Consider the following 26,206-nt stretch of genomic DNA (forward strand, 5'->3'; position numbering starts at 1 on the left):
AGAGATGCTCTTACCTCCACCTCCTGAAGCCCCAAAGGGCTGGAATTACAGCCAGTGAGCCACTGCACCCAGCCTCCAATTCTTTAGATTTTACATTTTAGAACCAAAATGGGTTAAATACACTGTTCTGTAATCTGCTCTTTTCTTTAATAGTAGTTCATGTACATTTTTCAAGGTCAAGAGAAAGCTCTCACTTTCTCCCCGTTTTATTTTTCCTTCCCTCATTCTTTTTCACTGCTGCATAGCATTCCATTGTAATTTTGCCACTGTTTATTAGACCAGTCCTCTGCTGAGCTTTACAGAGCCCTTAGTTGGGATGTTAGTGAGAAACCATGACAGCAGTGGAGACTGTCATCTTCCTGACATGCTGTCAGCTTTTGGATGATGTGAAAATGCAAGCAGGCACAGGAAATGTCTCTAACTTGCTTACACTTCCTCCCTGAACCCCTGCGGTTTCACAACTCCTGCAGGCACACCTCCCTCCCCGCCTGCCAGTGTCACCAGCCTGTTGCCTCTGTGAGAAAGTACCACTGTAAGAGGCCAAAGGGCATGATCATTTTCCTCTTTCACCCTGTCTAGGTTGCCAGCAAATCCCACGGGCCTCCTGACGCTGCCCCTGGGGCCACAGGTCCCTCGAGTGCTGGAAGGATGAAGGATTCCTGCATCACCGTGATGGCCATGGCGCTGCTGTCTGGGTTCTTTTTCTTCGGTAGGCAAGGGAGGAGGGAGGGGAAGGGACATGTGTCTGTGACCAGAGAAACTGCAGGGCTTGGTGCAGCTGGAGTAAACAAGGAGCTGCCCCATAAAGTGGGATTGGCCTTAGGGATATGGGGCCCAGGGATCTTGGAAGGAGAAAGGGGAGAGTGGGGAAATAAAAGAAACAAATAAGCAAGGGGTGGAGGCAAAGACAGAGAAGGGAGCATAAGAAGGGGCAGTGGGTTCTTTAAAAAGACAGATGGGGCCAGGCGCGGTGGCTCACGCCTGTAATCCCAGCACTTTAGGAGGCTAAAGTGGGCAGATTACTTGAGGTCAGGAATTTAAGACAGACTGGCCAACATGGCAAAACCTCATCTCTACTAAAAATACAATAAAATTAGCTTGGCCTGGTGGCACAGGCCTGTAATCCCAGCTACTCGGGAGGCTGAGGCATGAGAATCATTTGATCCCATGAGGCAGAGGTTGCAGTGAGCCAAGCTCGTGCCAATGCACTCCAGCCTGGGTGACAGAGCAAGACCCTGTCTCTTAAACAACAAACAAACAAAAGGCAGATAGTTATTGAGTAGCTAGAGCTGGGAGGAGGGTGCTGGGTTCTGGGGCCACCTCTGCGCGTTTTAGACAAGTCCTTTCCCCTTTCCAGCCCCACACCCTTCATCTAAACAAATGAAGGCCCGGCCTCCATGACATTCTAGGATGCTCTGAACTAAACTCCATGCGGGGAGAGAAAGCAGGGCGGAAAGGACAGCTGGGTGTGCCAGGGCGCCTGGGCAGGCCGACTGAGGGGGAAGGGAGCTGGGATCTACAGATGCTCCGAAAGACTGGCCCGGTGGGGTGGGGAGGCAGCCCCCCAGGGATCAGGGGAGCTACAATCTGAGACTGTGGGAGGAGGCGCCTGGGCCCCATGACCGCAGGAGAAGTGGGTGGCAGAGGCGCACCCGGCTCGGGGGCATCCCCATCTTGGCCTCTGCCTAAGAACTTGGTCACCCTCTGCCTTGGGGCCCCTTGGGTCTGCTCCTCTCTCTGGAGCCTCTAACTTCTCATCCTTCCTTTTTTGCAGAGAGGCCAAACGGGAAGTTGTGTCCTCAGGCCCTGGGAAGAGCTTTCAGAGCTCTAGGGGGGCCGGGAGTTGCTCCTTCCATATTCCCAGAAGTCAACGCCCTGGAGGGGAAGCGCAGGGTGCGGGCGGCCTGGGGAGCGACATCCGGGTGGGCCTGGGATCGGCCACCTGCTGGGCACGTGCAGGGGCGGGGGTCCCTCGGTCGCAGCTGACGACCCTTGCCTTCCTCAGCGCCGGCCTCGAGCTACAACCTGGACGTGCGGGGCGCGCGGAGCTTCTCCCCACCGCGCGCCGGGAGGCACTTTGGATACCGCGTCCTGCAGGTCGGAAACGGGTGAGTTGTGCCCCACAAGTCCTCCTCCTGATGCCCGCCCTGGGGCAGCCCCCGAGGCGGTGGCCGCCTCCCCGACCCTCGCCTGGGCTAGTCGGTGGCCCGAGGCAGCTCTCCAGGGGTTCCCGTCTGGAGGAGCCTGTGGTGGGAATCCTCAGAGACAGGAGTGAGGGATCAAAAAGCGGGATACACGCGATCAGGGAGGCCATGGAAGTGCAGAACAGGGAAGGATCCCAGCCCCAAAACACTTCGCATTGCCCAGTAGGTTCCTGACACTCCCTTACTCCCCTGCGAGCGCCTGGAAGCCAGGAGTCTGTTCTCTCTTCCTAACCCTTCTTAGATACGCCACCGCCCAGCACACAGTAGGTAAGCCACGAATGGCTTTTGAATCAAGGATTGAATGAATGTACTTATCATGAGACATTCTGGCGGATCATTCTCTGGGCCTCAGAGACTGTAAATGCAAAGGAACCTTAATTTTCTAGGATTTTAGCATTTGGAATTATGTCTCTGCGATTCTGTAGGGAAGAGATGAGGACGGAGGCATCTTCTTTTTTTTTTTTTGAGACGGAGTTTTCGCTCTTGTCGCCCAGGCTGTAGTGCAACGGTTAGATCTCAGCTCTCTGCAATCTGTGCCTCCCAGGTTCAAGCCATTCTCCTGCCTCAGCCTCCCAAATAGATGGGATTACAGGCATGCACCGCTACGCCAGGCTAATTGTTGTATTTTTAGTAGAGACGGGGTTTCACCATATTGGCCAGGCTGGTCTCAAGTTCCTGACCTCAGGTGATCCACCGACATCGGCCTCCCAAAGTACTTTGGCCTCATGCGAAAGTTACAGGCATGAGCCACCCCACCTGGCCAGAGGCACCTTCTTGAAGCGGAATGGCTGCAGTGCTTGGAGAAATGAGACAGGAGATCTGAACCTCCTTAGCAGGCAGGAGTAGATGGGTACAGATCTGGGCCACTCCCTCTCACAGGTGAGATTTCTCACCAGGGTCATCGTGGGAGCTCCAGGGGAGGGGAACAGCACAGGAAGCCTCTATCAGTGCCAGTCGGGCACAGGACACTGCCTGCCAGTCACCCTGAGAGGTGAGTAACTGGGGAGTGAGCTGGGAGGAATGGGATCTTGGGGAAACTGAGGCTGGCCCCAGCCCACCTAGACTGCCTGAGCTCCTCCAGACCAACCTTCTGGTGCCTACAGGTTCCAACTATACCTCCAAGTACTTGGGAATGACCTTGGCAACAGACCCCACAGATGGAAGCATTTTGGTAAGAATTTTGTGCAGTGGTGTTATCAGAGCCTGTGAAGCTCAATTCAAGTAATGAGAGAAGAAAAGAAGAAGAATGTGGATAAAAGTTCCCACAGACGGTCAAAGGCATCAGAGTCAATTAGTGTTTATTGAGAACCAATGATGAACCAGCCTTTTTTTTTTTTTTTTTTTTTTTTGCGACAAGGTCTCATTCTATTATTCTATTGCCCAGGCTGGAGTGCAGTGGCGTGATCACAGCTCATTGTAGCCTCAACCTCCCTGCACTCAAGTAATCCTCCCACCTCAGCCTCCCAATTAGCTGGGACTATAGGCGCATGCTACCATGCCCAGCTAATTTTTATATTTTTTGTAGACAGAGAGTGTCACCATGTTGCCCAGACTGGTCTTGAGCTCAAGAATCCTCCTGCCTCTAATCCCAGCACTTGGGAGGCCGAGGCAGGCGGATCACGAGGTCAGGAGATCGAGACCATCCTGGCTAACACGGTGAAACCCCCATCTCTACTAAAAACACAAAAAATCAGCCGGGCATGGTCGCGGGCGCCTGTAGTCCCAGCTACTCAGGAGGCTGAGGCAGGAGAATGGTGTGAACCCGGGAGGCGGAGCTTGCAGTGAGCCGAGATCGTGCCACTGCACTCCAGCCTGGGCGACAGAGTGAAATTCCGTTTCAAAAAAAAAAAAGAATCTTCCTGCCTCAGCTTCCAAAGTGCTGGGATTACAGGTGTGAGCCACCACACCCAGCAGAGCCAGCTATTTTCAATAACTTACCTCACTTTTCTTCCAAATATGAAATATCTGTGATCATTGATATGCAATATGATTTTTAGTGGTATACAAACTTTTAATGTTTTCATGGTTATAAATTTAATGGCTTATTAGAAAAAAATATATGACAAGCACATCAAATTTATAATTTCTTACATCATATTGCTTAGGAAGAGGCTGAAGTTAAACAAAAATTTAAAGGAAAATATTAAGAAAATAATAGTATGCTCATATGGCAGATATTGTGAAGTATTACACAAATGCCTAAAGTTTAGGAAACACTGCTTTTTTTTTTTTTTTGAGACAGAGTTTCACTCTTGTCACCCAGGCTGGAGTGCAGTGGCATGATCTCAGTTCACTGCAACCTCCGCCTCCCGAGTTCAAACGATTCTCCTGCCTCAGCCTCTGGAGTAGCTGGGATTACAGGCGTGTGCCACCATGCCTTGGCTAATTTTTGTATTTTTAGTAGAGATGGGGTTTCGCCATGTTGGCCAGGCTGGTCTCGTACTCCTGACCTGAGGTGATCTGCCCGCCTCGGCCTCCCAAAATGCTGGGATTACAGGCATGAGCTACCACACCTGGTCACTTTATTTCTTTTAACCCCTCAAGACACTCCGGTGAGATAGGGATCAGTGTACACATTTCACACACGAGGAAACAGGACCAAAGGGTTAAGAGACTTGACCAAGGTCACATGGTTGCAAAGTGGTAGAGTCAGGATTTGAATAAAATTCTCATTTGATCCCAAGTTCATTGCTCTCTCCAACTTATCCCAGCCAGCATCCTTCTGTGTGAGAGATAGAAGACTGAGTGAAATATTCATCCAGTATTTAAGTAGAGCTTGTTTATTTAGCTACTATTATAGCCAGGCATTGGGCGAGGTTCTGACAGGGGAAGGGGAGTGAGATACAAAGTTGATGAGGCCGGGCTGGTGGCTCACATCTGTAATCCCAGCACTTTGGGAAGCCAAAGCTGGAGGATTGCTTGAGGCCAGGAGTTCAAGACCAGCCTGGTCAATCCTGTCCCTACAAAAAAAAAAAAAAATGTTTTTTTCATTAGCTGGGCATGGTGGCACACACGTGTAGTCCCAGCTACTTGGGAGGATCAGTTGAGGCCAGGAGTTCAAGGCTGCAGTGAGCTTGATCACACCACTACACTATAGCCAGGGAGACAGAGTGAGACCTGTGTCTAAAAAGAACAAAAACAAAACAAAGCAAAAAGATGACCATGATACAAGCCCAGACTTTGAAGAAATTGCAATCTGGCAGGAAAGGGTCATAAATGAAAGAAATGACTTTGGGAGGCCGAGACAGGTGGATCACTTGAGCCTAGGAGTTTAAGACTGGCCTGGGCAACATGGCAAAATGCCATCTCTACAAAAAAAAAATAGCCAGGCATGGTGGCGTGTGCCTGTAGTCCCCGCTATTTGGGAGGCTGAGGTAGGAGAATCACCTGAGCCCAGGAAGTTGAGGCTGCAGTGAGCCATGATTGTCCCACTGCACTCCAGCCTGGGTGATGGGAGTGAGACCTGAAAAGAAAGAAAGCAAGGAAAGAAAGGAAGAAAGCAAAGAAAGGAAAGAAAAAAAGGAGGGAGGGAGGGAGGGAAGGAAGGAAGGGGAGAGGAGGAGAGAGAGATAGGAAGGAAGGAAGAAGAAAAAGAAAGACGAAGGAAGGAAGGAAGGAGAAGGAAGGAAGGAAAGAAAGAAAAGGCTGGGCGCAGTGGCTCACTCCTGTAATCCCAGCACTTTGGGAAGCCGAGGTGGGCAGACACAAGGTCAGGAGTTTGAGACCATCCTGGCCAATATGGTGAAACCCCGTCTCTACTAAAAATACAAAAATTAACTGGGCGTGGTGGTGGGCACCTGTAGTCCCAGCTACTGAGGAGGTTGAGGCAGGAGAATCACTTGAACCCGGGAAGCAGAGGTTGCAGTGAGCCAAGATCGCACCACTGCACTCCAGACTGGGTGACAAAGCGAGACTCCGTCAAAAAAAAAAAAAAAAAGAAAGAAAGAAAAAGAAAGAAAGGGGGGGGGGGGGCGGAGGGGAGGGGAGGGGAGAGGAAGGGAAAAAGAAAGAAAGAGGCATGGCCGGGCGCGGTGGCTCACGCCTGTAATCCCAGCACTTTGGGAGGCCGAGGCAGGCAGATCACGAGGTTGGGAGATCAAGACCATCCTGGCTAACACGGTGAAACCCCGTCTCTGCTAAAAATACAAAAAATTAGCCGGGTGTAGTGGCGGGTGCCTGTAGTCCCAGCTACTCAGAAGGCTGAGGCAGGAGAATGGCGTGAACCCGGGAGGCGAAGCTTGCAGTGAGCCGAGATCATGCCATGCAGTCCAGCCTAGGCGATAGAGCGAGACTCCATCTCAAAAAAAAAAAAGAAAGAAAGAAAGAAAGAGGCACTGTATATTCTGGGAATCTTGATAATTTGATTTGGCTGGAACACAGAAAGAGAGATTGGGACTAGGAGAAGATGGACCTGGAAATGTGAGGTCATGCCCAGTGTAAGCCCAGATAAGGAGTCCAGACTCACCACCAGTCCTACAGGCGGTGAGCATCCATTGGCATAGAGCATTGGTAGGATGGGAGGGATGGACAGTAGAGACTGTGGAGGCGGACATTCCTTGCCTTGGTAACCAGTTGGATAGAGGAAGTGAGAAAGGGGACAAGGACTCTGAACGTTCCTAGTTTTGGTTGATGTTGCCCAAAAGACACATAGCAAATAGGAGACCCAAATCTTTGGCCTTTGCTTTCTTTAGGCCTGTGACCCTGGGCTGTCTCGAACGTGTGACCAGAACACCTATCTGAGTGGCCTGTGTTACCTCTTCCGCCAGAATCTGCAGGGTCCCATGCTGCAGGGGCGCCCTGGTTTTCAGGGTAAGGAACTGGGGACTCATTGGGTAAAAATACCTCCAAATGGCTGTCCCTAGAGAGAACCAGCATGGGCAGGTCAAACACCAGAGATGCTTCACTGGGTCCCTTGCGTCTGGCTTCTGCAGAATGTATCAAGGGCAACGTAGACCTGGTATTTCTGTTTGATGGTTCGATGAGCTTGCAGCCAGATGAATTTCAGAAAATTCTGGACTTCATGAAGGATGTGATGAAGAAACTCAGCAACACTTCGTACCAGGTAAAAATGTTAGTTAGGATTCTTGGTTGCATGCAATAGATGCCTACCTGAACTGACTTAAACCATGAAAGGAAATGTTAGTATGTGGAATCCTCAGAGCCTATGGGCATGGCTATAACTGGGCCTCTGGAAGGGACAAGAACTGGGGAGTAGAAAGCTTCTAGGAGCCTCTCTAGTTCTCATTTCCTTTTTTTTTTTTTTTTTTTTTTTGAGATGGAGTTTTGCTCTTGTTGCCCAGGCTGGAGTGCAATGGCACAATCTCAACTCACTGCCTCCCAGATTCAAGCGAGTCACCTGCCTCAGCCTCCCAAGTAGCTGCTATTACAGGCAACTGCCACTACACCCAGCTGATTTTTGTATTTTTAGTAGAGATGGGGTTTCACCATGTTGCCAGGCTGGTCTCAAACTCCTGACCTTGTGATCTGCCCACCTTGACCTCCCAAAGTGCTGGGATTACAGGCGTGAGCCACCGTGCACAGCCATTTTTTCTTTTTGAGACAGGGTCTCACTGTGTCCCCAAGGCTGGAATCATAGTGGCACGATCATAGCTCACTGTAGCCTCAAACTCCTGGGCTCAAATGATCCTCCCAACTAGCTGGGACTACCCATGTGCACCACTGTGCGTGGCTAATTTTTAAATTTTCTGTAGAGATGGTTTATCATTGTGTTGCCCAGACTGGTCCCAAACTCCTGGATCTCTCAAGAGATCCTCCTGCCTTGGCCTCCCAAAGTGCTGGGATTACAGGCATGAGCCACTGTGCCCAGCTAGTTCTCATTTCTGTTTCTTTTTGCGTCTTTGCTTCCTTCTTCTCTTTTCTCAGTCTCCGTAGACTGGCTCCCTTAGCGCCTTTAGACCACATAGACCTATGGAAAGCTCCTAAGTTCATGTGTTAAAGTTCCAAGAGGGTTTTTTACCTTCCCCTCAACCAACACCTCCCTTTGCAAATTTCCAGTTCTCAGAGAAGAGGTTCTGGCTGGCGTAGCTTCAGTCAGGTGTTGATCCCCGGCCCAGCCAACTGTATCTAGTTAAGCAGGGTCACTCAGCAGAAATATGGCTGCTGGAACCCATCCCTATCAGTGACATAGGTGGACCCAGAAAACAGGAGCTCAACACACAGTGTTACATGAGGGAGCAAGGTTTATTTCATTTTATTTCTGTGTTTATTTGTATATTGCCTCATTTTCAAAAGAATTATCTGAGGCAAGGATGTGGAGTTGGGTTGCCCAGGTCCTGCATAAGAAGAGATTGAGCCAGGCATAGTGGCTCACACCTGTAATCCCAGCACATTGGGAGGCTTAGCCGGGAGGATCACTTGAAGCCAAGAGTTCGAGACCAGCCTGGGCAACATAGCAAGACCCCATTTCTACAAAAAATAAAAGCTAGCCAAGTGTGGTGGCACATGCCTGAAGTCCCAGCTACTTCGGAGGCTGACGAGGGAGGATGGCTCGAGCCTGGGAGGCTGAGGCTGCAGTGAGCTATGATTGTGACCGTGCACTCCAGCCTGGGAGACAGAACAAGACCCTGTTTTGAAAAAGAAGAAGTAGAGTTTGGGGCTGGGCACGGTGGCTCATGCCTGTAATCCTAGCACTTTGGGAGGCTGAGGCAGGTGGATCACCTGAGGTCAGGAGTTCGAGACCAGCCTGGCCAATATGGTGAAACACCATCTCTACTAAACACACACACACACACACACACACACACACACAAGTATTCGGGTGTGGTGGCACGTGCCTGTAATCGCAGCTACTTGGGAGGCTGAGGCATGAAAATCGCTGGAACCCGGGAGGCAGAGGTTGCAGTGAGCCAAGATTGTGCCACTGCACTCCAGCCTGGGCAACAAGAGCGAAACTCCATCTAAAAAAAAAAAAAAAAAAAAAAAAAGAAGTAGAGTTTGGAACAGACAAATGGAAAGGGATATATAACTGAATGTCATTTCTTCCTTCCTTTTCTAGTTTGCTGCTGTTCAGTTTTCCACAAGCTACAAAACAGAATTTGATTTCTCAGATTATGTTAAACGGAAGGACCCTGATGCTCTGCTGAAGCATGTAAAGCACATGTTGCTGTTGACCAACACCTTTGGTGCCATCAATTATGTCGCGTGAGTTCCCTTTTGCAGGAGAGCGCGTGTCCTGTGATTTGTTCTGGGTGATCTACCCACTTCCAGCTGCAGGGCATGGGAACTCAGTAGGTAGGTACAGCAAGGGGCAGTTTATTGTCTGAATTGAAGTGGAACAATTTTACTGCAGATTCTTTTGGTTGTACGTAACAGAAATCTACTCTGTACTAATTAAATCCAAGAGAAAGTCTAAGCCAGGTGCACAGTCTGTAATCCCAGGGCTTTGGGAAGCTGAGGCAGGAGGATCTTTTGAGCCCAGAAGTTTTTGTTTGTTTGTTTGGTTTTTGGTTTTTGTTTTTGTTTTTTGAGATGGAGTTTCGCTCTTGTTGCCCAGGCTGTAGTGCAATGGCATGATCTCGGCTCACTGCAACCTCCACCTCCCAGGTTCAAGCCATTCTCCTGCCTCCGCCTTTCAAGTAGCTGGGATTACAGACCTGTGCCACCACGCCTGGCTAATTTTTTCTGTATTTTTAGTAGAGATGGGCTTTCACCATGTTGGCCAGGCTGGTCTCAAACTCCTGACCTCAGGTGATCCACCTGCCTCACCCTCCCAAAGTGCTGGGATTACAGGTGTGAGTCACCACACCTGGCCTATGAGCCAGGAGTTTGAAGCTGCAGTGAGCTATGATCACACCATTGCACTCCAGCCTGGACAACAGAGCAAGATCTTAACTCTAAGAAATTAAAAATAAATTAAAAAAGAAGAGCCGGGACACCGATGTGGCTGGAGAGAAATAAGTGAGGGGGGAAAATAGTAGGTGATGAGGTCAGAGAGATCATGAGGGTCTGGATGGGTTAGTGACTTGGAGGCCATAGTGAGGACTTTGGCTTTCCTCTGAGTAAGATGAGAAGTCATTAGAGGTTTTGAGTAGAGGAGTGATGATCTATGTTTTTTAAAAGATCCCTCTGGCTGCAGGGTTGATATTAGACTGTAGAGGGGGCAAGGGCGGGTGGAAGCGATAGGGCCAGTTAGAATGCTACTGAAAAATCCAGATGAGAGACAATGGTTGTATAAACCAGGGTGGAAATCCATGAACAGGACCCGCAACAGGCCCATGTCTGTGTGGATGGAGATTGGAGAAGCATTTTGCATCCAAGATAGAACCAGAGGTCTTGACAGCAGGTGTTCATGGGTAAGACGGTTCACACCTTGCTGCTGTTCCAGCAAGAGCTATGGCCAACCCAACTTGCTCAGAGGAAGGCTGTGGGCAAAACAGGAATTTTCTTTTTCTTTTTTTTTTAGAGTCAAGGTCTCACTCTGTTGCCCAGGCTGGAGTGCAGTGACGTGATCCTAGCTCACTGCGGTCTCAAACTCCTGGGCTCAAGCGATCCTCCTGTCTCAGCCTCCTGAGTAGTTGGGACTACAATCACACACCACCATGCCTGGCTAATTGTTTTCATCTTTGTAGAGTTGGAGTCTCGCTATGTTGCCCAGAATGGTCTGGAACTCCCAGGGCAGAAATTTTTAGCCTTGGCCCATCTGGTGTTCAGTTCTCCCTTCTTTATTTTTTTTTTTTTAATTTTTTTGAGGGTGGAGGATTTTAGCAAAAAACAGAAAGCCTGCTAGACAAATTCTAAAAGAGCTGTAACACTATTTCTCCCTCCTTCATCTCACATGCACAACCGCCTCCTTTGTGCTGGGAGCCAGAGATACAGCAACAAATCCAACATGGTCCTTTCCTTGAGGAACTCATGGTTTAGGGGGAAAATTGACAGAGAAATGAGTCACGGTAATTCACTAGGTTCACTGCTATGGTAGAGATCCGGAGGCAGCCTGTGGACTATGGGAAGGCAGAGGAGGTGCTGGAAGAGCTTGCTCTGGAAGAGTGACTCCCCAGTTTTCTTCAGCTGTAGGACCCTCTCTTCCACATTGAAATCTCACTTGGATCAACATCTGTAGCTGATTAAAGAGTGGTGGCCATGTGGTTGCAATGGAGGGTAGGAAGCCCAGAGTCATTCCTCACAAAACCTCTTCCTCCTGTCCATGGGCTCTGGGACACCCTCTGGACTGCCCAGGATGCAGTGTGAGGACCACTGGTCCAGAAGGAAAGGGGTGGCAGCAAAGAGGTTTAGAGGTGACTGCTGCAGGCTTGGAATCCCGGCCTGGGAGATCCAGGAAGGGCTTTTGCGTAACCAGCATGGAGGTGACTTGATGAGCAGGTGGGGAAGGAGACCTCAGGCCCTAGTTTGGGGGAGTCTCTCATCTCCTCCTTTCCTGGACACAGGACAGAGGTGTTCCGGGAGGAGCTGGGGGCCCGGCCAGATGCCACCAAAGTGCTTATCATCATCACGGATGGGGAGGCCACTGACAGTGGCAACATTGATGCGGCCAAAGACATCATCCGCTACATCATCGGGGTAGGGCCCCTGCTGCTTCCTGCATCTCATCTTCCCTCTCCTCTTTCTGAACCCCAAGCCCCTTTCTCCCTAGGGCCAGACTCTTGTGAAAATAATAGCAAACTGGACTGAGGTTTGGGGGATTTCAGCTCCTCACTCTCCACTCCCTCACAGATTGGAAAGCATTTTCAGACCAAGGAGAGTCAGGAGACCCTCCACAAATTTGCATCAAAACCCGCGAGCGAGTTTGTGAAAATTCTGGACACATTTGAGAAGCTGAAAGATCTATTCACTGAGCTGCAGAAGAAGATCTATGTCATTGAGGGTGAGTGGCAGGCCCTGGGAGAGGGCTCGGGAGTCTGCATAAAGAAATTCCCCTGGGACATCAGGCCGGGCTCGGTGGCTCACACCTGTAATCCCAGCACTTTGGGAGGCCGAGGCAGATGGATCAATTGAGCTCAGGAGTTTGAGACCAGCCTGGGCAACATGGCAAAACCCCATCTATACTAAAAATACAAAAAATAGCCAGGTGTGGTGGTGGGTGCCTGTAATCCCACTACTCAGGAGGCTGAGGCGCAAGAATCACTTGAACTCAGGAGGCAGAGGTTGCAGTGAGCCAAGATCGCACCACAGTGCACTCCAGCCTGGGTGGCAGAGGAAGACTCCATTTCAAAAAATAAAAAACAAAAAACAAAAATGGCCGGACGCGGTGGCTCACACCTGTAATCCCAGCACTTTGGGAGGCCGAGGTGGGCAGATCACCTGAGGTCAGGAGTTCGAGACCAGCCTGGCCAACATGGCGAAACCCCGTCTCTACTAAAGATACAAAAATTAGCTGGGCTTGGTGGTGCATGCCTGTAATCCCAGCTACTCAGGGGGCTGAGGCAGGAGAATCGCTTGAACCCAGGAGGCGGAGGTTGTAGTGAGCTGAGATGTGCCATTGCACTCCAGCCTGGGCAACACAGCAAGACTCAGTCTCAAACAAAACAAAACAAAACAAAACAAAACAAAACAAAAAAACAAAAAAAAAACCTCCCCTGGGACATCATATTAGAAACACAAAGAATAATAAGCACTTACTGAATATCTGATCTTGTGCCAAGGGCTTGCCTAAATAAAACAGACCTTTAGAAGGAATTTAGGAGAGGGTCATTTGAGAGCAGCCTCTGTGATCTTTCTTTCTCTTCCTTCTTTCTCTCCTTCCTTCCTTCCTCCCTTCCTTCCCTTTCCCTCTCCTCCCCTCCCCTCCCCCTTCCTCTCCCCTCCTCTTCTCTTCTTTTCTCTTCTCTCTTTTCTTTTTTTTTTTGAGACAGAGTCTCGCTCTGTTGCCCAGGCTGGAGTGCAGTGGCGCAATCTCTGCTCACTGCAAGTTCCACTTCCCAGGCTCACGCCATTCTCCTGCCTCAGCCTCCCGAGCAGCTGGGACTACAGGCGCCAGCCACCACGCCTGGCTAATTTTTGTATTTTTAGTAGAGACGGGGTTTCATCGTGTTAGCCAGGATGATCTCGATCTGACCTCGTGATCTGCCCGCCTTGGCCTCCCAAAGTGCTGGGATTACAGGCGTGAGCCACTGCGCCCAGCCTCTTTTCTTTTTTGCTTTTCTTTCACAGGGTCTCACTCTGTCACCCAGGCTGGGGTACAGTGGCATGATCACAGCTCACTGCAGCCTTGACCTTCCAGGCTCAGGTGATCCTCCCACGTAGCTGGGACTAGAGGTGTGTGATACCACACCTGGCTAATTTTTTTTTTTGTATTTTTTGTATTTTTTGTAGAGGCAGGGATCTCGCTATGTTGCCCGGGCTGGTCTCGAATTCCTGGCCCCAAGCAATCTGCCCGCCTCGGCCTCCTAAAGTGCTAGGATTACAGGCGTGAGCCACTGCACCCGGCCCTCTCTGATATTTCTTTCTGAAATTCCATCTTCTCTTGGAGCTCAGGTTGATCTAGGACTGACCTATGTCTTGCTGGTGTGATCTGAGCCCCGCAGAGTGAATGTAATTCCTCCCCCTTCTTGCTCAACTGTCTTGCTGTCACTTATCCAAGGCTCCACATTACTTCAGAAGGGCAGGCTGGCAGGGGCCAGTGTGAAGAACCCACAAGTCTTCTTTCCTGGCCTAGAATAAGGGAAGATTTATATTGTGGTCACCGGATGGAGGACTGGTTATGGAGGGCATTTCCCCAGGAAGCTTACTTGACTGAAAGATATGTGATTCCTACAGGAAAGTCTCCTTCGCTAGGACACAGCCTTGGTGTTCGGTTCAGTTAAAGAAGCAATGGGCTGAGCGTGGTGGCTCACGCCTGTCATCCCAACACTTTGGGAGGCTGAGGCAGGCGGATCACTTGAGGTCACCCAGCTACTTGGGAGGCTAAAGTAGGAGAATCACTTGAACCCAGGAGGGAGAGGTTGCAGTGAGCTGAGATTGTGACACTGTACTCCAGCCTGCGTGACAAGAGCAAAACTGTCTCAAAAAAAAAAAAAAAAAAAAAGCAGCAGCAATGGTCCAGCCTGGGCAGCATAGCAAGAAGCCATGTCTAAATAATTAATAAAAATGAAAAGTGATTTTTTAAAAAAAAGTTTTTTAAAAAAACTCACTCTCAACTGGCTTTTAAGCTGAGATATGAAAGATGAGATTCAAACAGCAATGTGAGAAAGGTGGAATGAGGGCAGAGAGAAGCACAGGTGCAAGGCCAGGGGCGGGGAAAGGGCTCGGCATGCCAGGAAAATGGAAAAAGTTCAGTGTGACCGAAGCGCAGTGAGGAAGGGAGAGAGAAGGTTGGCAGGGAGGTAAGGGTCTTCCAGGCCCTCAGAAAGAGTTTGGATTTCAGTGTGAAGATCAATGAGAAATCATGAAGGAGTTTTTTGTTGTTGTTGTTTTGAGACAGGGACTCACCCTGTTGCCCAGACTGGAGTGCAGTAGTGCGATCACGGCTCACTGCAGCCTCAAACTCCTGGGCTCAAGCAGTCCTCCCACCTTGACCTCCTGAGTAGCTGGGACTACAGATACACACCACCACACCTGGCTAATTTTTAAATTTTTTGTAGAGACAAGAGTTTCTTAGCCGGGTGTGGTGGCGGGCGCCTGTAGTCCCAGCTACTCGGGAGGCTGAGGGAGGAGAATGGCGTGAATCCTGGAGGTGGAGTTCACAGTGAGCCAAGATTGTGCCACTGCCCTCCAGCCTGGGCGACAGAGTGAGACTCCGTCTCAAAAAAAAAAAAAAAAAAAGAGTTTCTACTATATTGCCTAAGCAGGTCTTGAACTCCTGGGCTCAAGCAATCTTCCTGCTTCAACCTCACATAGTGCTGGGATTACAGGCATGAGCCACTACGCCCGGCCGAGACAGAGTTTCTACTATATTGCCCAGGCTGATCTTTAACTCCTGGGCTCAAGCAAGTCTTCTGCCTCAGCCTCACAAAGTGTTGGGATTACAGGCGTGAGCCACTGTGCCCAGCCCATGAAGAGGTTTTTTGTTTTGTTTTGTTTTGTTTTTTGAGACAGTCTTGCTCTGTCACCAGGCTGGAGTGCAGTGGTGTGATCTTGGCTCACTGCAACCTCAGCCTCCTCGGTTCAAGCGATTCTCCTGCCTCAGCCTCCCAAGTAGCTAGGAGTACAGGCGCCTGCCACCACACCCAGATAAATTTTTTGTATTTTTAGTAGAGACGGGGTTTCACCATATTGGCCAGGCTGGTCTTGAACTCCTAACCTCAGGTAATCTGCCCGCCTTGGCCTCCCAAAGTGCTAGGATTACAGGTGTGAGCCACTGTGCCTGGCTTTTTTTTTTTCAAGACAGAGTTTCACTGTGTCAGCCAGGCTGGAGAGCAGTGGTGCGATCTTGGCTCACTGCAACCTCCAGTTGTTTTTGAGCCTCCCAGCCTCGAGCAATTCTCCTGCCTCAGCCTCCCAAGTAGCTGGGATTACAGGCATGTCCCACCATGCCTAGCTAATTTTTGTATTTTTAGTAGAGATAGGGTTTCACCATGCTGGTCAGGCTGGTCTCAAACTCCTGACCTCAGGTAATCTGCTTGCCTTGGCCTCCCAAAGTGCTGGGATTACAGGCATGAGCCACCACGCACAGCCAGTGAAGAGTTCTTAAGGAGAAGCTATATAAGCCAGGCACGGTGGTGCATACCAGTAGTCCCAGCTACTTGGGATGCTGAGGCAGGAGGATCTCTTCAGCCTAGGAGTTTGAGACTGTAGTGAGCTATGATCACACCACTGCACTCCAGCCTGGGCAACACAGCAAGACCCTGTCTCAAAAAAAAAAAGAAAAAGGATGTATTTCAAAGGCAGGAGTATCATGATTTGGTGATGTGTTGGAGATGAGATGGAGGAAAGAGAAGACTCCAGGTGGATTTGGTTTCTTAGCATGGTTCATTAGGTGAGTGGGGGTGCCATTCATTGAAGAGAGAAGCCTGAGTCAGAGCAGAAACCAAGAGCTGAGTCTTGGACACACGGAGATGAGTAATTGGATATTCAAATCTGGAGGCTGGGCACAGTGGCTCACACCTGTCATTGTCCCAACACATTGGGAGGCCGAGGCGGGTGGATCACCTGAGTTCGAGACCAGGCTGGCCAACATGGTGAAACCCCATCTCTACTAAAAATACAAAAATTAGCTGGGCATGGTGGTGCACCTATAATCCCAGCTACTCGGGAGGCTGAGGCAGGAGAATCGCTTGAACCCAGGAGGCAGAGGCTGTGGTGAGCTGAGATTGCACTACCGCACTCCAGCCTCAGCGACAGAGAGAGACTCCATCTCAAAAAAAAAAAATTAGCCAGGTGTGATGGTGTGTGCCTGTAGTCCCCACTATCCAGGAGGCTAAGCCGGGAGGGTTGCTTGAGCTTGGGAGGTTGAGGCTGCAGTGAGCTGTGATTGCGCCACTGCACTCCAACCTGGGCAACAGAGCAAGACCTTGTTTCAACAACAAAAAACAAACAAATCTGGGACTCCCAGGGTAAAAGCCAACTCCACATTAAGTCACTTCCTGGGTCTGCCTGACCCTCACATGCATGCCTTCTACCTTACCCAGAAGTAAATACCTCACTTCTTCCCCGTCCTGCCATGAATTTTTTTCACTGCATTTACTGCTGTTGGGTCTCACCTGTTCTCTGCTTTGTTCCCCAGGCACAAGCAAACAGGACCTGACTTCCTTCAACATGGAGCTGTCCTCCAGCGGCATCAGTGCTGACCTCAGCAGGGTGCGTGCTGGGCTGGAGCAATGGGCTGCAGGGAGTGCAGTTGGCTTTGGGGGGTGGGTCGGTGGGTAGCTGACCCGCTCATCTCCTTCCCTGGGCAGGGCCATGCAGTCGTGGGGGCAGTAGGAGCCAAGGACTGGGCTGGGGGCTTTCTCGACCTGAAGGCAGACCTGCAGGATGACACATTTATTGGGAATGAACCATTGACACCAGAAGTGAGAGCAGGCTATTTGGGTGAGTACTTCTCTTTTCTGCTGGGATCTTCTGGTTGTTGAGGTCAGATGGTCGCTCAGCCTGGCTTCCAAAACAATAATGAAAGCAGTTAAGCAACCAGCATGAACAAAGTCAGAGTTTAAATATGGCTATAACATTCATAATTTATTGTCTGTATTTTCTGATGCTTTGACAACTTGGGGCCGTGCTAATCCTGAAGAGACTACCTCTCCCAGGGTAGGCAAATTCCTAGAGATAGTAAACAACTTGCCTGTGAATATGCCTTGTAGCTGGTCCTGGTGGCTCATGCCTGTAATCCCAGCACTTTGGGAGGCTGAGGCAGGCGGATCACCTGAGGTCAAGAGTTCAAGACCAGCATGGCCAACATGGTGAAACCCTGTCTCTACTAAAAATACAAAAGTTAGCCAGGCATGGTGGTGCATGCCTGTAGTCCCAGCTCTTCTGGAGGCTGAGGCAGGAGAAACGTTTGAACCTGAGAGGAGGAGGTTGCAGTGAGTGGAGATCATGCCGCTGCGCACCAGTCTGGGCAAAAGAGCAAGACTCTGTCTCAACAAACAGGGCCGAGCACAGTGGCTGACACCTGTAATCCCAGCACTTTGGGAGGCTGAGGTAGGTGAATCACCTGAGGTCAGGAGTTCGAGACCAGCCTGGCCAACATGGCAAAACCCCATCTCTACTAAAAATACAAAAATTAGTCGGGCATGATGGCGGGTGCCTTTAATTCCAGCTACTCAGGGGGCTGAGGCAGGAGAATCGCTTGAACCCAGGAGGCGGAGGTTGCAGTGAACTGAGGATCATGCCACTGCACTCCAGCCAAGATGACAGAGCGAGACTCCGTCTTAAAAAAAAAAAAAGGCCTTTTATATGCAAACCAGCCAATTCCGAGCCCATATCCTCAGCCACCTCCTTTGTCTAATCCTTACACAATAAGTCAATAGTTCCTCTGCCCTAAATCAGCTCAGAGCCAGGCATCAGTCAACCAGAGGCCACCGCTATAGCCCAGAGCCAGCCAAAATTATTCAAACTGTGCAATCCTAAACTTGCTTGAACTTGCCAACCTAGCTCGCCACCCTTCCTTGTGGAAACCACAAGAAGAGCTCTGGGCCATGCTCTTCCCTGGCTCCTCCTGCCTCTCCACTAATGTAGTGTTTCCCTGTCTGGCCCTGCATGGCATCCAGTGCCTACTCCCTCTTGGAACTGTGGCTAGTAAACTTCTTTCAATGACAGTGACTCTCTGTATCATCAGTCACACCTATATATTAAATCCCAGGCACATTTTAAAACAACGTGCCTTATTAGTAAGAGGACTGGCCACTCCTTTTTAAGGCTTCCTCCTCTTGAATTGTCCAAGAGCACCTGAGGTCAAGAGTTCAAGACCAGCCTGGCCAACATGGTGAAACCCCGTCTCTACTAAAAACACAAAAAAATTAGCTGGACGTGGTGATGCGCACCTGTAGTCCCAGCTACTTGGGAGGCTGAGGCAGGAGAATCACTTGAACCTGGGAGGCGGAAGTTACAGTGAGCCGAGATTGCACTACTGCACTCCAGCCTGGGTGACAGAGAGAGACTTTGTCTCAAAAAAAAAAAAAAAAATTAGTTGGGCATAGTTGTGCATGCCTGTGGTCCCAGCTACTTGGGAGGCTGAGATGGGAGGATCACTTGAGCCTGGGAGGTTAAGATTGCAGTGAAAAAAAAAAAAGAAGAAATGACTCTAAAATTTAATCTCTAGCTGGGTGTGGTGGCTCACACTGTAATCCCAGCACTTTGGGAGGCTGAGGCTGGCAGATCATTTGAGGTCAGGAGTTCGAGACCAGCTTGGCCAACATGGTGAAAGTCCGTCTCTAGTAAAAATGCAAAAAATTAGCCAGGCATGGTGGCATGCACCTGTAATCCCAGCTACTCGGGAGGCTGAGGTAGGAGAATCTCTTGAACTCTGGAGGCACAGGTTGCAGTGAGCCGAGATCGTACCACTGCAGTCCAGCCTGGGTGACAGAGCAAAACTCTGTCTCAAAAAAAAAGAAAAAAGAAAAAAAGTTGAATCTCTAGTTAGACACCCACCCCACTATACACACACATAAATATATACATATATGTGGATAGATAAATAAACAGAATCCTGAGTGTCTACTATCCTTCAGATCTCAGTTTAGCTATCACTAGTGTAGCACTAAGCATTTTATATACATGTCTTATTTAACTCTCAAAACACACCCCATGAGATTGGTACTGTTCCTTTTTTTTTTTCTTTAGACATAGGGTCTCACTTTGTCACCTAGGCTGGAGTGCAGTGGCACCATCTTGGCTCACTGCTGCCTTGAGCTCCTGGCTTTGAGCAATCCCCCTTCCTCAGCCTCCCAAAGTGCTGAGGTTATAGCCGTGAGCCACAATGTCCAGCCTCTTCCCTTTTTGTAGATGAGAAAACTGAGGCACAGAGGCATGAAGCAATTTACTTAACGACTACACAGCTAGGAAACAGTAGCACTAGGATTTAAACCTTGTCTCATGGAGTTCAAGAATTTGGAGTTCTTAACCCTTGTGCTTCCAGACTCCATACGACAATAGGGAAGCGGTTCCGTCTCTTCACTCTTCCTTCCATGTGCTGTAGGGCCTTGGACAGCTCTGTTTTCTTCACTCACTTTTAACTGCTCTGCACAGAGACCATCAGATGGGGTCAGTGACTCATCTCAGAGGATTCTTGCTGGTGGCTCCTGGCTCTAGCCCAATCTTGGGTCCAATTTCCTGCAGTGTTTCCTCGAACATTCAATAGAGGTTGTCCTGATATCTTAAAGGAAAGAACCTCATTACAGGAAGTTGAAGATGAAGACAGCCTGACACTGACATGGTATCTTTTTTTTTCTTTTTTTTTTTTGAGACTGAGTCTCTCTGTCGCCCAGGCTGGAGTGAAGTGGCGCGATCTCAGCTCACTGCAACCTCCACCTCCCAGGTTCAACTGATTCTCTTGCCTCAGCCTCCTGAGTAGCCGGGACTACAGGTGCCCACCACCACGCCCAGCTAATTTTTTGTATTTTTAGTAGTGATGGGGTTTCACCATGTTGACCAGGCTGGTCTCAAACTCCTGACCTCAGGTGATCCACCCGCCTCGGGCTCCCAAAGTGCTGGGATTACAGGCGTGTGCCACCGCTCCCGGCCAACATGATATCTTTTTTTTTTTTTTTGAGACGGAGTCTTGCTCTGTCACCCAGGCTGGAGTGCAGAGGCGCTATCTCAGCTCACTGCAAGCTCCGCCTCCTGGGTTCACGCCATTCTCCTGCCTCAGCCTCTCGAGTAGCTGGGACTACAGGTGCCCGCCACCATGCTCAGCTAATTTTTTGTATTTTTAGTAGAGACGGGGTTTCACCGTGGTCTCGATCTCCTGACCTCGTGATCCGCCTGCCTCGGCCTCCCAAACTGCTGGGATTACAGGCGTGAGCCACCGCGCCCGGCAACATGATATCTTTAAGCATGAAAATTTTTCAAGTTTCCTGCTTTATTTTATTTTGTTAGAGACAGGGTCTCACTCTGTCACCCAGGCTAGAGTGTAATGGCACCATCGTAGTTCAAGGCAGCCTTGAACTCCTGGGTTCAAGCAATCCTTTTGCCTCTCAGCCTCTCTAGTACCTGGGACCACAGGTGTGCATCACCACACCTGGCTAGTTTTTGTAATTTTTTGTAGAGACAGGTTCTCACTATGTTTCCCAGGCTGGTCTCAAACTTCTGGCCTAAGTGATCCTCCTACCTCGGCTTCCCAAAATGTTAGGATTACAGGTGTGAGCCACTGCACTTGGCCCAGACATGCTTTATTTTTAATATCCATGCCAACTTTGCATTCTTCTGACTAATACATACCATTTTATTTTATTTTGTTTTGTTTGTTTGTTTGTTTGTTTATTTATTTATTTATTTATTTATTTATTTATTTTGAGACGGAGTCTCGCTCTGTCGCCCGGGCTGGAGTGCAGTAGCGAAATCTCAGCTCGCTTCAAGCTCCCCCTCCCAGGTTCACATTCTCCTGTCTCAGCCTCCCAAGTAGCTGGGACTACAGGCGCCTACCACCACGTCCAGCTAATTTTTTGTATTTTTAGTAGAGATGGCGTTTCACCGTGTTAGCCACGATGGTCTCGATCTCCTGACCTTGTGATCCACCCGCCTCGGCCTCCCAAAGTGCTGGGATTACAGGCGTGAGCCACCGCACCTGGACTCCCATTTTAATTTATTATTTAAGAAAAAAGAGGCCGGGCACAGTGGCTTATGCCTGTAACCCCAGCACTTTGGGAGGCTGAGGTGGGTGGATCACCTGAGGCCAGGAGTTTGAGACCATCCTGGCCAACATGGCAAAACCCTGTTTCTACTAAAAATACAAAAAATTATCTGGGTGTGGTGGCTGGGCGCCTGTAATCCCAGCTATTTGGGAGGTTGAGGCAGGAGAATTGCTTGAACCCGGGAGGCGGAGGTTGCAGTGAGCTGAGACCACGCCATTGCATTCCAGCCTGGGCAAGAAAGCGAGACTCTGTCTCTAAAAAAGAAGAAAGAATGGAGTCTTCCTTACTAATCCTCAGGTAAACTGAGGCTCAGAAGAGGCTCCACGCTCCACTTGTTGTGCATAGCTGCTTTTCCCTGGGTGTGCATGTCACCCACAGTTGAAGACATGCCATCCCCAAGATGGCAGGATTTGTTTGGCTGGGAGCACATGGATGCTTTTCTCAGGAGAAGGTCTTCAGCTGTTTCCATGCATCTCTGCTACTAACCCAATTCCCTGGGGCCCCTGCCCCTCTCCTGCTGGGTGTTCTTCCAGCATCCTGTGTTCCTAACTCCACGCCCCACACACTTTCCTCAGGTTACACCGTGACCTGGCTGCCCTCCCGGGAAAAGACTTCGTTGCTGGCCTCGGGAGCCCCTCGATACCAGCACGTGGGCCGAGTGCTGCTGTTCCAAGAGCCACAGGGCGGAGGACACTGGAGCCAGGTCCAGACAATCCATGGGACCCAGGTGCGCCCAGTCCGAGGGCATCTGCAGACCAGGGACTGGCGGGACACACATCACACTCCCTTCTGTCCTTTGAATGCTCATCCACTTACCATGTGGCAGCCCCTGTGCTAAACATGATCACATTTGTCCCTCATAACACACAGAGGTAAGCCCTGTCATCTCCCTCTCTAGTTTAAGAAACTGAACCTCAAAGAGCCCACCTTGTCTTAATGCACATAGACTAGGGGTGGATCCAAGATTGGAACCTGCATTTGAGGGAGTGGCACAAGATGAACACAGTACAGGTATCTCCCTGCCAACCCCTGCTGTTCCCACAGGCGCTTCCCCAAACACCTGCCTCTCCCCACAGATTGGCTCTTATTTCGGTGGGGAGCTGTGTGGCGTCGACATGGACCAAGATGGGGAGACAGAGCTGCTGCTGATTGGTGCCCCACTTTTCTATGGGGAGCAGAGAGGAGGCCGGGTGTTTATCTACCAGAGAAGACAGGTGGGGCCAGGATCTGGAGCTGAGAGGGAGGAGGGAGAGCAGCAGAGATTCGCAGCTCCCAGTTATTCTGAAGGCTTTCTCTGTCTGGTCACGTGGCGATCAAACTTTTAGAACGACAGAGAGGCAATAGCGAATCCTCACTGGGGAAAGACTGTATGCAGGGTCCAGTGCCAATATTTCTTTTTTCTTTTGAGACAGAGTCTCGCTCTTATGGCCCAGGCTAGAGTGCAGTGGCGCGATCTCGGCTCACTGCAACCTCCACCTCCCAGGTTCAAAGGATTCTCCTGCCTCAGCCTCCCAAGTAGCTGGGATTACAGGCATGTGCCACCATGCCCAGCTAATTTTTGTATTTTTAGTAGAGATGGGGTTTCACCATGTTGGTCAGGCTGGTCTCGAACTCCTGACCTCAGGTGATCCACCCGCCTCGGCCTCCCAGTGTTCGGATTACAGGTGCCTGCCGCCACACCCAGCTAATTTTTGTATTCTTAGTAGAGACCGCGTTTCGACATGTGGGCCAGGCTGGTCTCTAATCCTGACCTCAGGTGATCCACCCGCCTCGGCCTCCCAAAATGCTGGGATTACAGGCGTGAGCCGCTGCACCTGGTAGGCAGCGCCAAACTTTTTATAGATACGACCTCCCTTTCCTCATGACCACCTGCTGAGATACTACAAGCTTTATTTTATAAATGGGAATCCCTGGGGTGCGGTGGCTCATGCCTGTAATCCCAGCACTTTGAGAGGCTGAGGCAAGATGATTGCTTGAAGCCAGGAGTTCAAGACCAGCCTGGGCAACATGACAAGACCCTGTTTCTACAAAAATAAAAATAAATAAATTAAAATTTTAAAGTTAGCCAGATGTGGTGGTACATACCTGTAGTCCCAGCTACTTGGGAGGCTGAGGTGGGAGGATCACTTGAGCCCAGGAGTTCGAGGCTGTAGTGAGCTGCGATTGCACCACTGCACTCCAGCCTGTGCGACAGAGCAAGACTCCATCTCAAAAAAAATTATCAAAAAAATGTATATATATATAAATGGAAACCCCAAGCTCAGTAGGGGAAACCACAAGGTCACAGTAAGAGGACAGTAAGAGGCTGGGCTGGTGCTTGAACCCTGGTTAGTCTAACAGCACCATTCCAATTCTGTGAGGGACCCCATCTTACGTTTCTTCAGCATTCTTCACTCAGTTGTTCTGTGACAGCATGCTGAGTGACTTGGGTGTGACCTGTCTCTTGCTACTTCCTAGTTGGGGTTTGAAGAAGTCTCAGAGCTGCAGGGGGACCCTGGCTACCCACTCGGGCGGTTTGGAGAAGCCATCACTGCTCTGACAGACATCAACGGCGATGGGCTGGTAGACGTGGCTGTGGGGGCCCCTCTGGAGGAGCAGGGGGCTGTGTACATCTTCAATGGGAGGCACGGGGGGCTTAGTCCCCAGCCAAGTCAGGTGACGTACGCTGCCTGCCAATCACACTCCATTCTCAGGTGCCCTAAGCCCCCAAGCCCAGACCCCACTCCCCAGCCCGATCCTTCCCTCCCTCCAACCTACCTCTCCTCAGCTTAGTGGTAATATCTTTCTTGCTCTCAGCGGATAGAAGGGACCCAAGTGCTCTCAGGAATTCAGTGGTTTGGACGCTCCATCCATGGGGTGAAGGACCTTGAAGGGGACGGCTTGGCAGATGTGGCTGTGGGGGCTGAGAGCCAGATGATCGTGCTGAGGTGAGATGGGGCTCCCAGGTCACACCAGATGACCCCAGCTCTTATCCTGTTTTGTTTATATTTTATTTTATTTATTTATTTTGGTTTTTTTTAGAGACAGGGTCTCTCTTTGTTGCTCAGGCTGGAGTGCGGTGGCATGATCATAACTCACTGCAGCCTCGAACTGCTGGGCTTAAGCGATCCTCCCACCTCAGCCTCTCGGGTAGCTGGGACTACAGGTGCTCACCACCACACCTGGCTAATTTTTTTTTTTTTTTTTTTTTGGTAGCAATGGGGACTTACTTTGTTGCCCCAGCTGATCTCAAACTCCTGGTCTCAAACTATGCTTTCTCTTCAGCCTCCCAGAGTGCTGGAGTTACAGGCAGGAGCCACTATGCATGGCCTAATTTTTATTTTTTTTAATATATGGTCTTCCAGGCCAGGCACAGTGGCTCACACCTGTAATCCCAGAGATAGTTTACATATTGGAAAACATATAATTAAAAATTAGCAGGGTGTGGCAGCTGGGCACGGTGGCTCACACCTCTAATCCCAGCACTTCGGAAGTCCGAGGCGGGCGGATCACGAGGTCAGGAGATGGAGACCATCCTGGCTAACACGGTGAAACCCCGTCTCTACTAAAAATACAAAAATTAGCCAGGCGTGGTGGCGGGTGCCTGTAGTCGCAGCTACTCGGGAGGCTGAGGCAGGAGAATGGCGTGAACCCAGGAGGCGGAGCTTGCAGTGAGCCGAGATCGCGCCCCTGCACTTCAGCCTGGGTGACAGAGTGAGACTCCGCCTCAAAAAAAAAAAAAAAATTAACAGGGTGTGGTGGCTCATGTGGGTAATCCCAGCACTTTGAGAGGCTGTGGCAGGAGGATTACTTGAGCTCAAGAGTTTGAGACCAGCCGGGGCAACACAGTGGGACACCATCTGTACTTTTTTTTTTTCTTTTGAGAGAGAGTCTTGCACTGTTGCCCAGGCCAGAGTGCAGTGGTGCGATCTTGGCTCACTGCAACCTCCACCTCCTGGGTTCAAGCGATTCTCCTGCCTCAGCCTCCCAAGTAGCTGGGATCACAGGCATGCACCACCATGCCCTGCTAATTTTTTTGTATTTTTAGTAGAGACGGGGTTTCGCCATGTTGGCCAGGCTGGTTTTGAACTCCTGACCTCAAGGGATCCGCCCGTCTCGGCCTCCCAAAGTGCTAGGATTACAGAGTGAGCCACCGTGCCCAGCCCTTTTCTTTTTTTTTTTTAATTGACCAGGTATGGTGGTGCATGACTGTAGGCCCAGCTACTTGGGAGGCTAAGGCAGGAGGATGACTTGAGCCTGGGAGGTCGAGGTTGCAGTGAGCTGTGATCATGCCACTGTACTCCAGCCTGAGCGACAGAGTGAGATCCTACCGCAAAAAAATAATAAATAGGCCGGGCGCAATGACTCATGCCTGTAATCCAGCACTTTGGGAGGCCGAGGCGGGTGGATCATTTGAGGTCAGGTGGACGTGGTTGTGGGGGCCCCTCTGGAGGAGCAGGGGGCTGTGTACATCTTCAATGGGAGGCACGGGGGGCTTAGTCAGGAGTTCAAGACCAGCCTGGCCAACCTGTTGAAACCCCATCTCTACTAAAAATACAAAAATTAGCTGGGCAAGGTGGCATGCGCCTGTAATCCCAGCTACTCGGGAGGCTGAGGCAGGAGAATTGCTTGAGCCCAAGAGGCGGATCTCAAAAAAAAAAAAAAAAAATAGGAGCCAGGCACTGGGGCTCACTCCCATAATCCCAGCTACACAGGAGTCTGAGACAAGAGGATCGCTGGAGGCCAGGAGTGTGAGGATGCAGTGAGCTATGACTGCACCACTGCACTCCAGCCTGAGCAACAAAGCGAGGCTCAGTCTAA

The 26,206-nt window shown here is 50.2% G+C and overlaps 1 protein-coding gene and 1 non-coding gene across 16 annotated transcripts in view; one reads left to right on the plus strand and one right to left on the minus strand.

The window, feature by feature from the left end:
- The first annotated feature begins 441 nt into the window (after positions 1 to 441).
- ITGAL (integrin subunit alpha L) overlaps positions 442 to 26,206 on the plus strand; it is a 50,511-nt gene continuing 24,746 nt past the window's right edge. For 3 of the 15 annotated variants that reach the window (XM_063796173.1, XM_063796174.1, XM_024353420.3), the window contains exons 1-15: positions 452 to 709; positions 2,006 to 2,108; positions 3,101 to 3,195; positions 3,308 to 3,375; positions 6,896 to 7,013; positions 7,136 to 7,266; positions 9,220 to 9,365; positions 11,609 to 11,741; positions 11,895 to 12,045; positions 16,843 to 16,916; positions 17,015 to 17,147; positions 21,982 to 22,133; positions 22,483 to 22,620; positions 23,864 to 24,061; positions 24,203 to 24,333. In XM_063796173.1, coding sequence (XP_063652243.1) covers positions 649 to 709; positions 2,006 to 2,108; positions 3,101 to 3,195; positions 3,308 to 3,375; positions 6,896 to 7,013; positions 7,136 to 7,266; positions 9,220 to 9,365; positions 11,609 to 11,741; positions 11,895 to 12,045; positions 16,843 to 16,916; positions 17,015 to 17,147; positions 21,982 to 22,133; positions 22,483 to 22,620; positions 23,864 to 24,061; positions 24,203 to 24,333 — 1,832 coding nt within the window. In that variant the 5' untranslated portion in view covers positions 452 to 648. 15 annotated transcript variants of the gene reach the window in all.
- LOC112207374 (U7 small nuclear RNA) lies at positions 10,917 to 10,977 on the minus strand. The gene has a single exon (XR_002941805.1). It is a non-coding gene; the product is annotated as a U7 small nuclear RNA (small nuclear RNA).

Source organism: Pan troglodytes, chromosome 18 (genome assembly GCF_028858775.2).
Source record: "Pan troglodytes isolate AG18354 chromosome 18, NHGRI_mPanTro3-v2.0_pri, whole genome shotgun sequence".
Classification (NCBI taxonomy): domain Eukaryota; kingdom Metazoa; phylum Chordata; class Mammalia; order Primates; family Hominidae; genus Pan; species Pan troglodytes.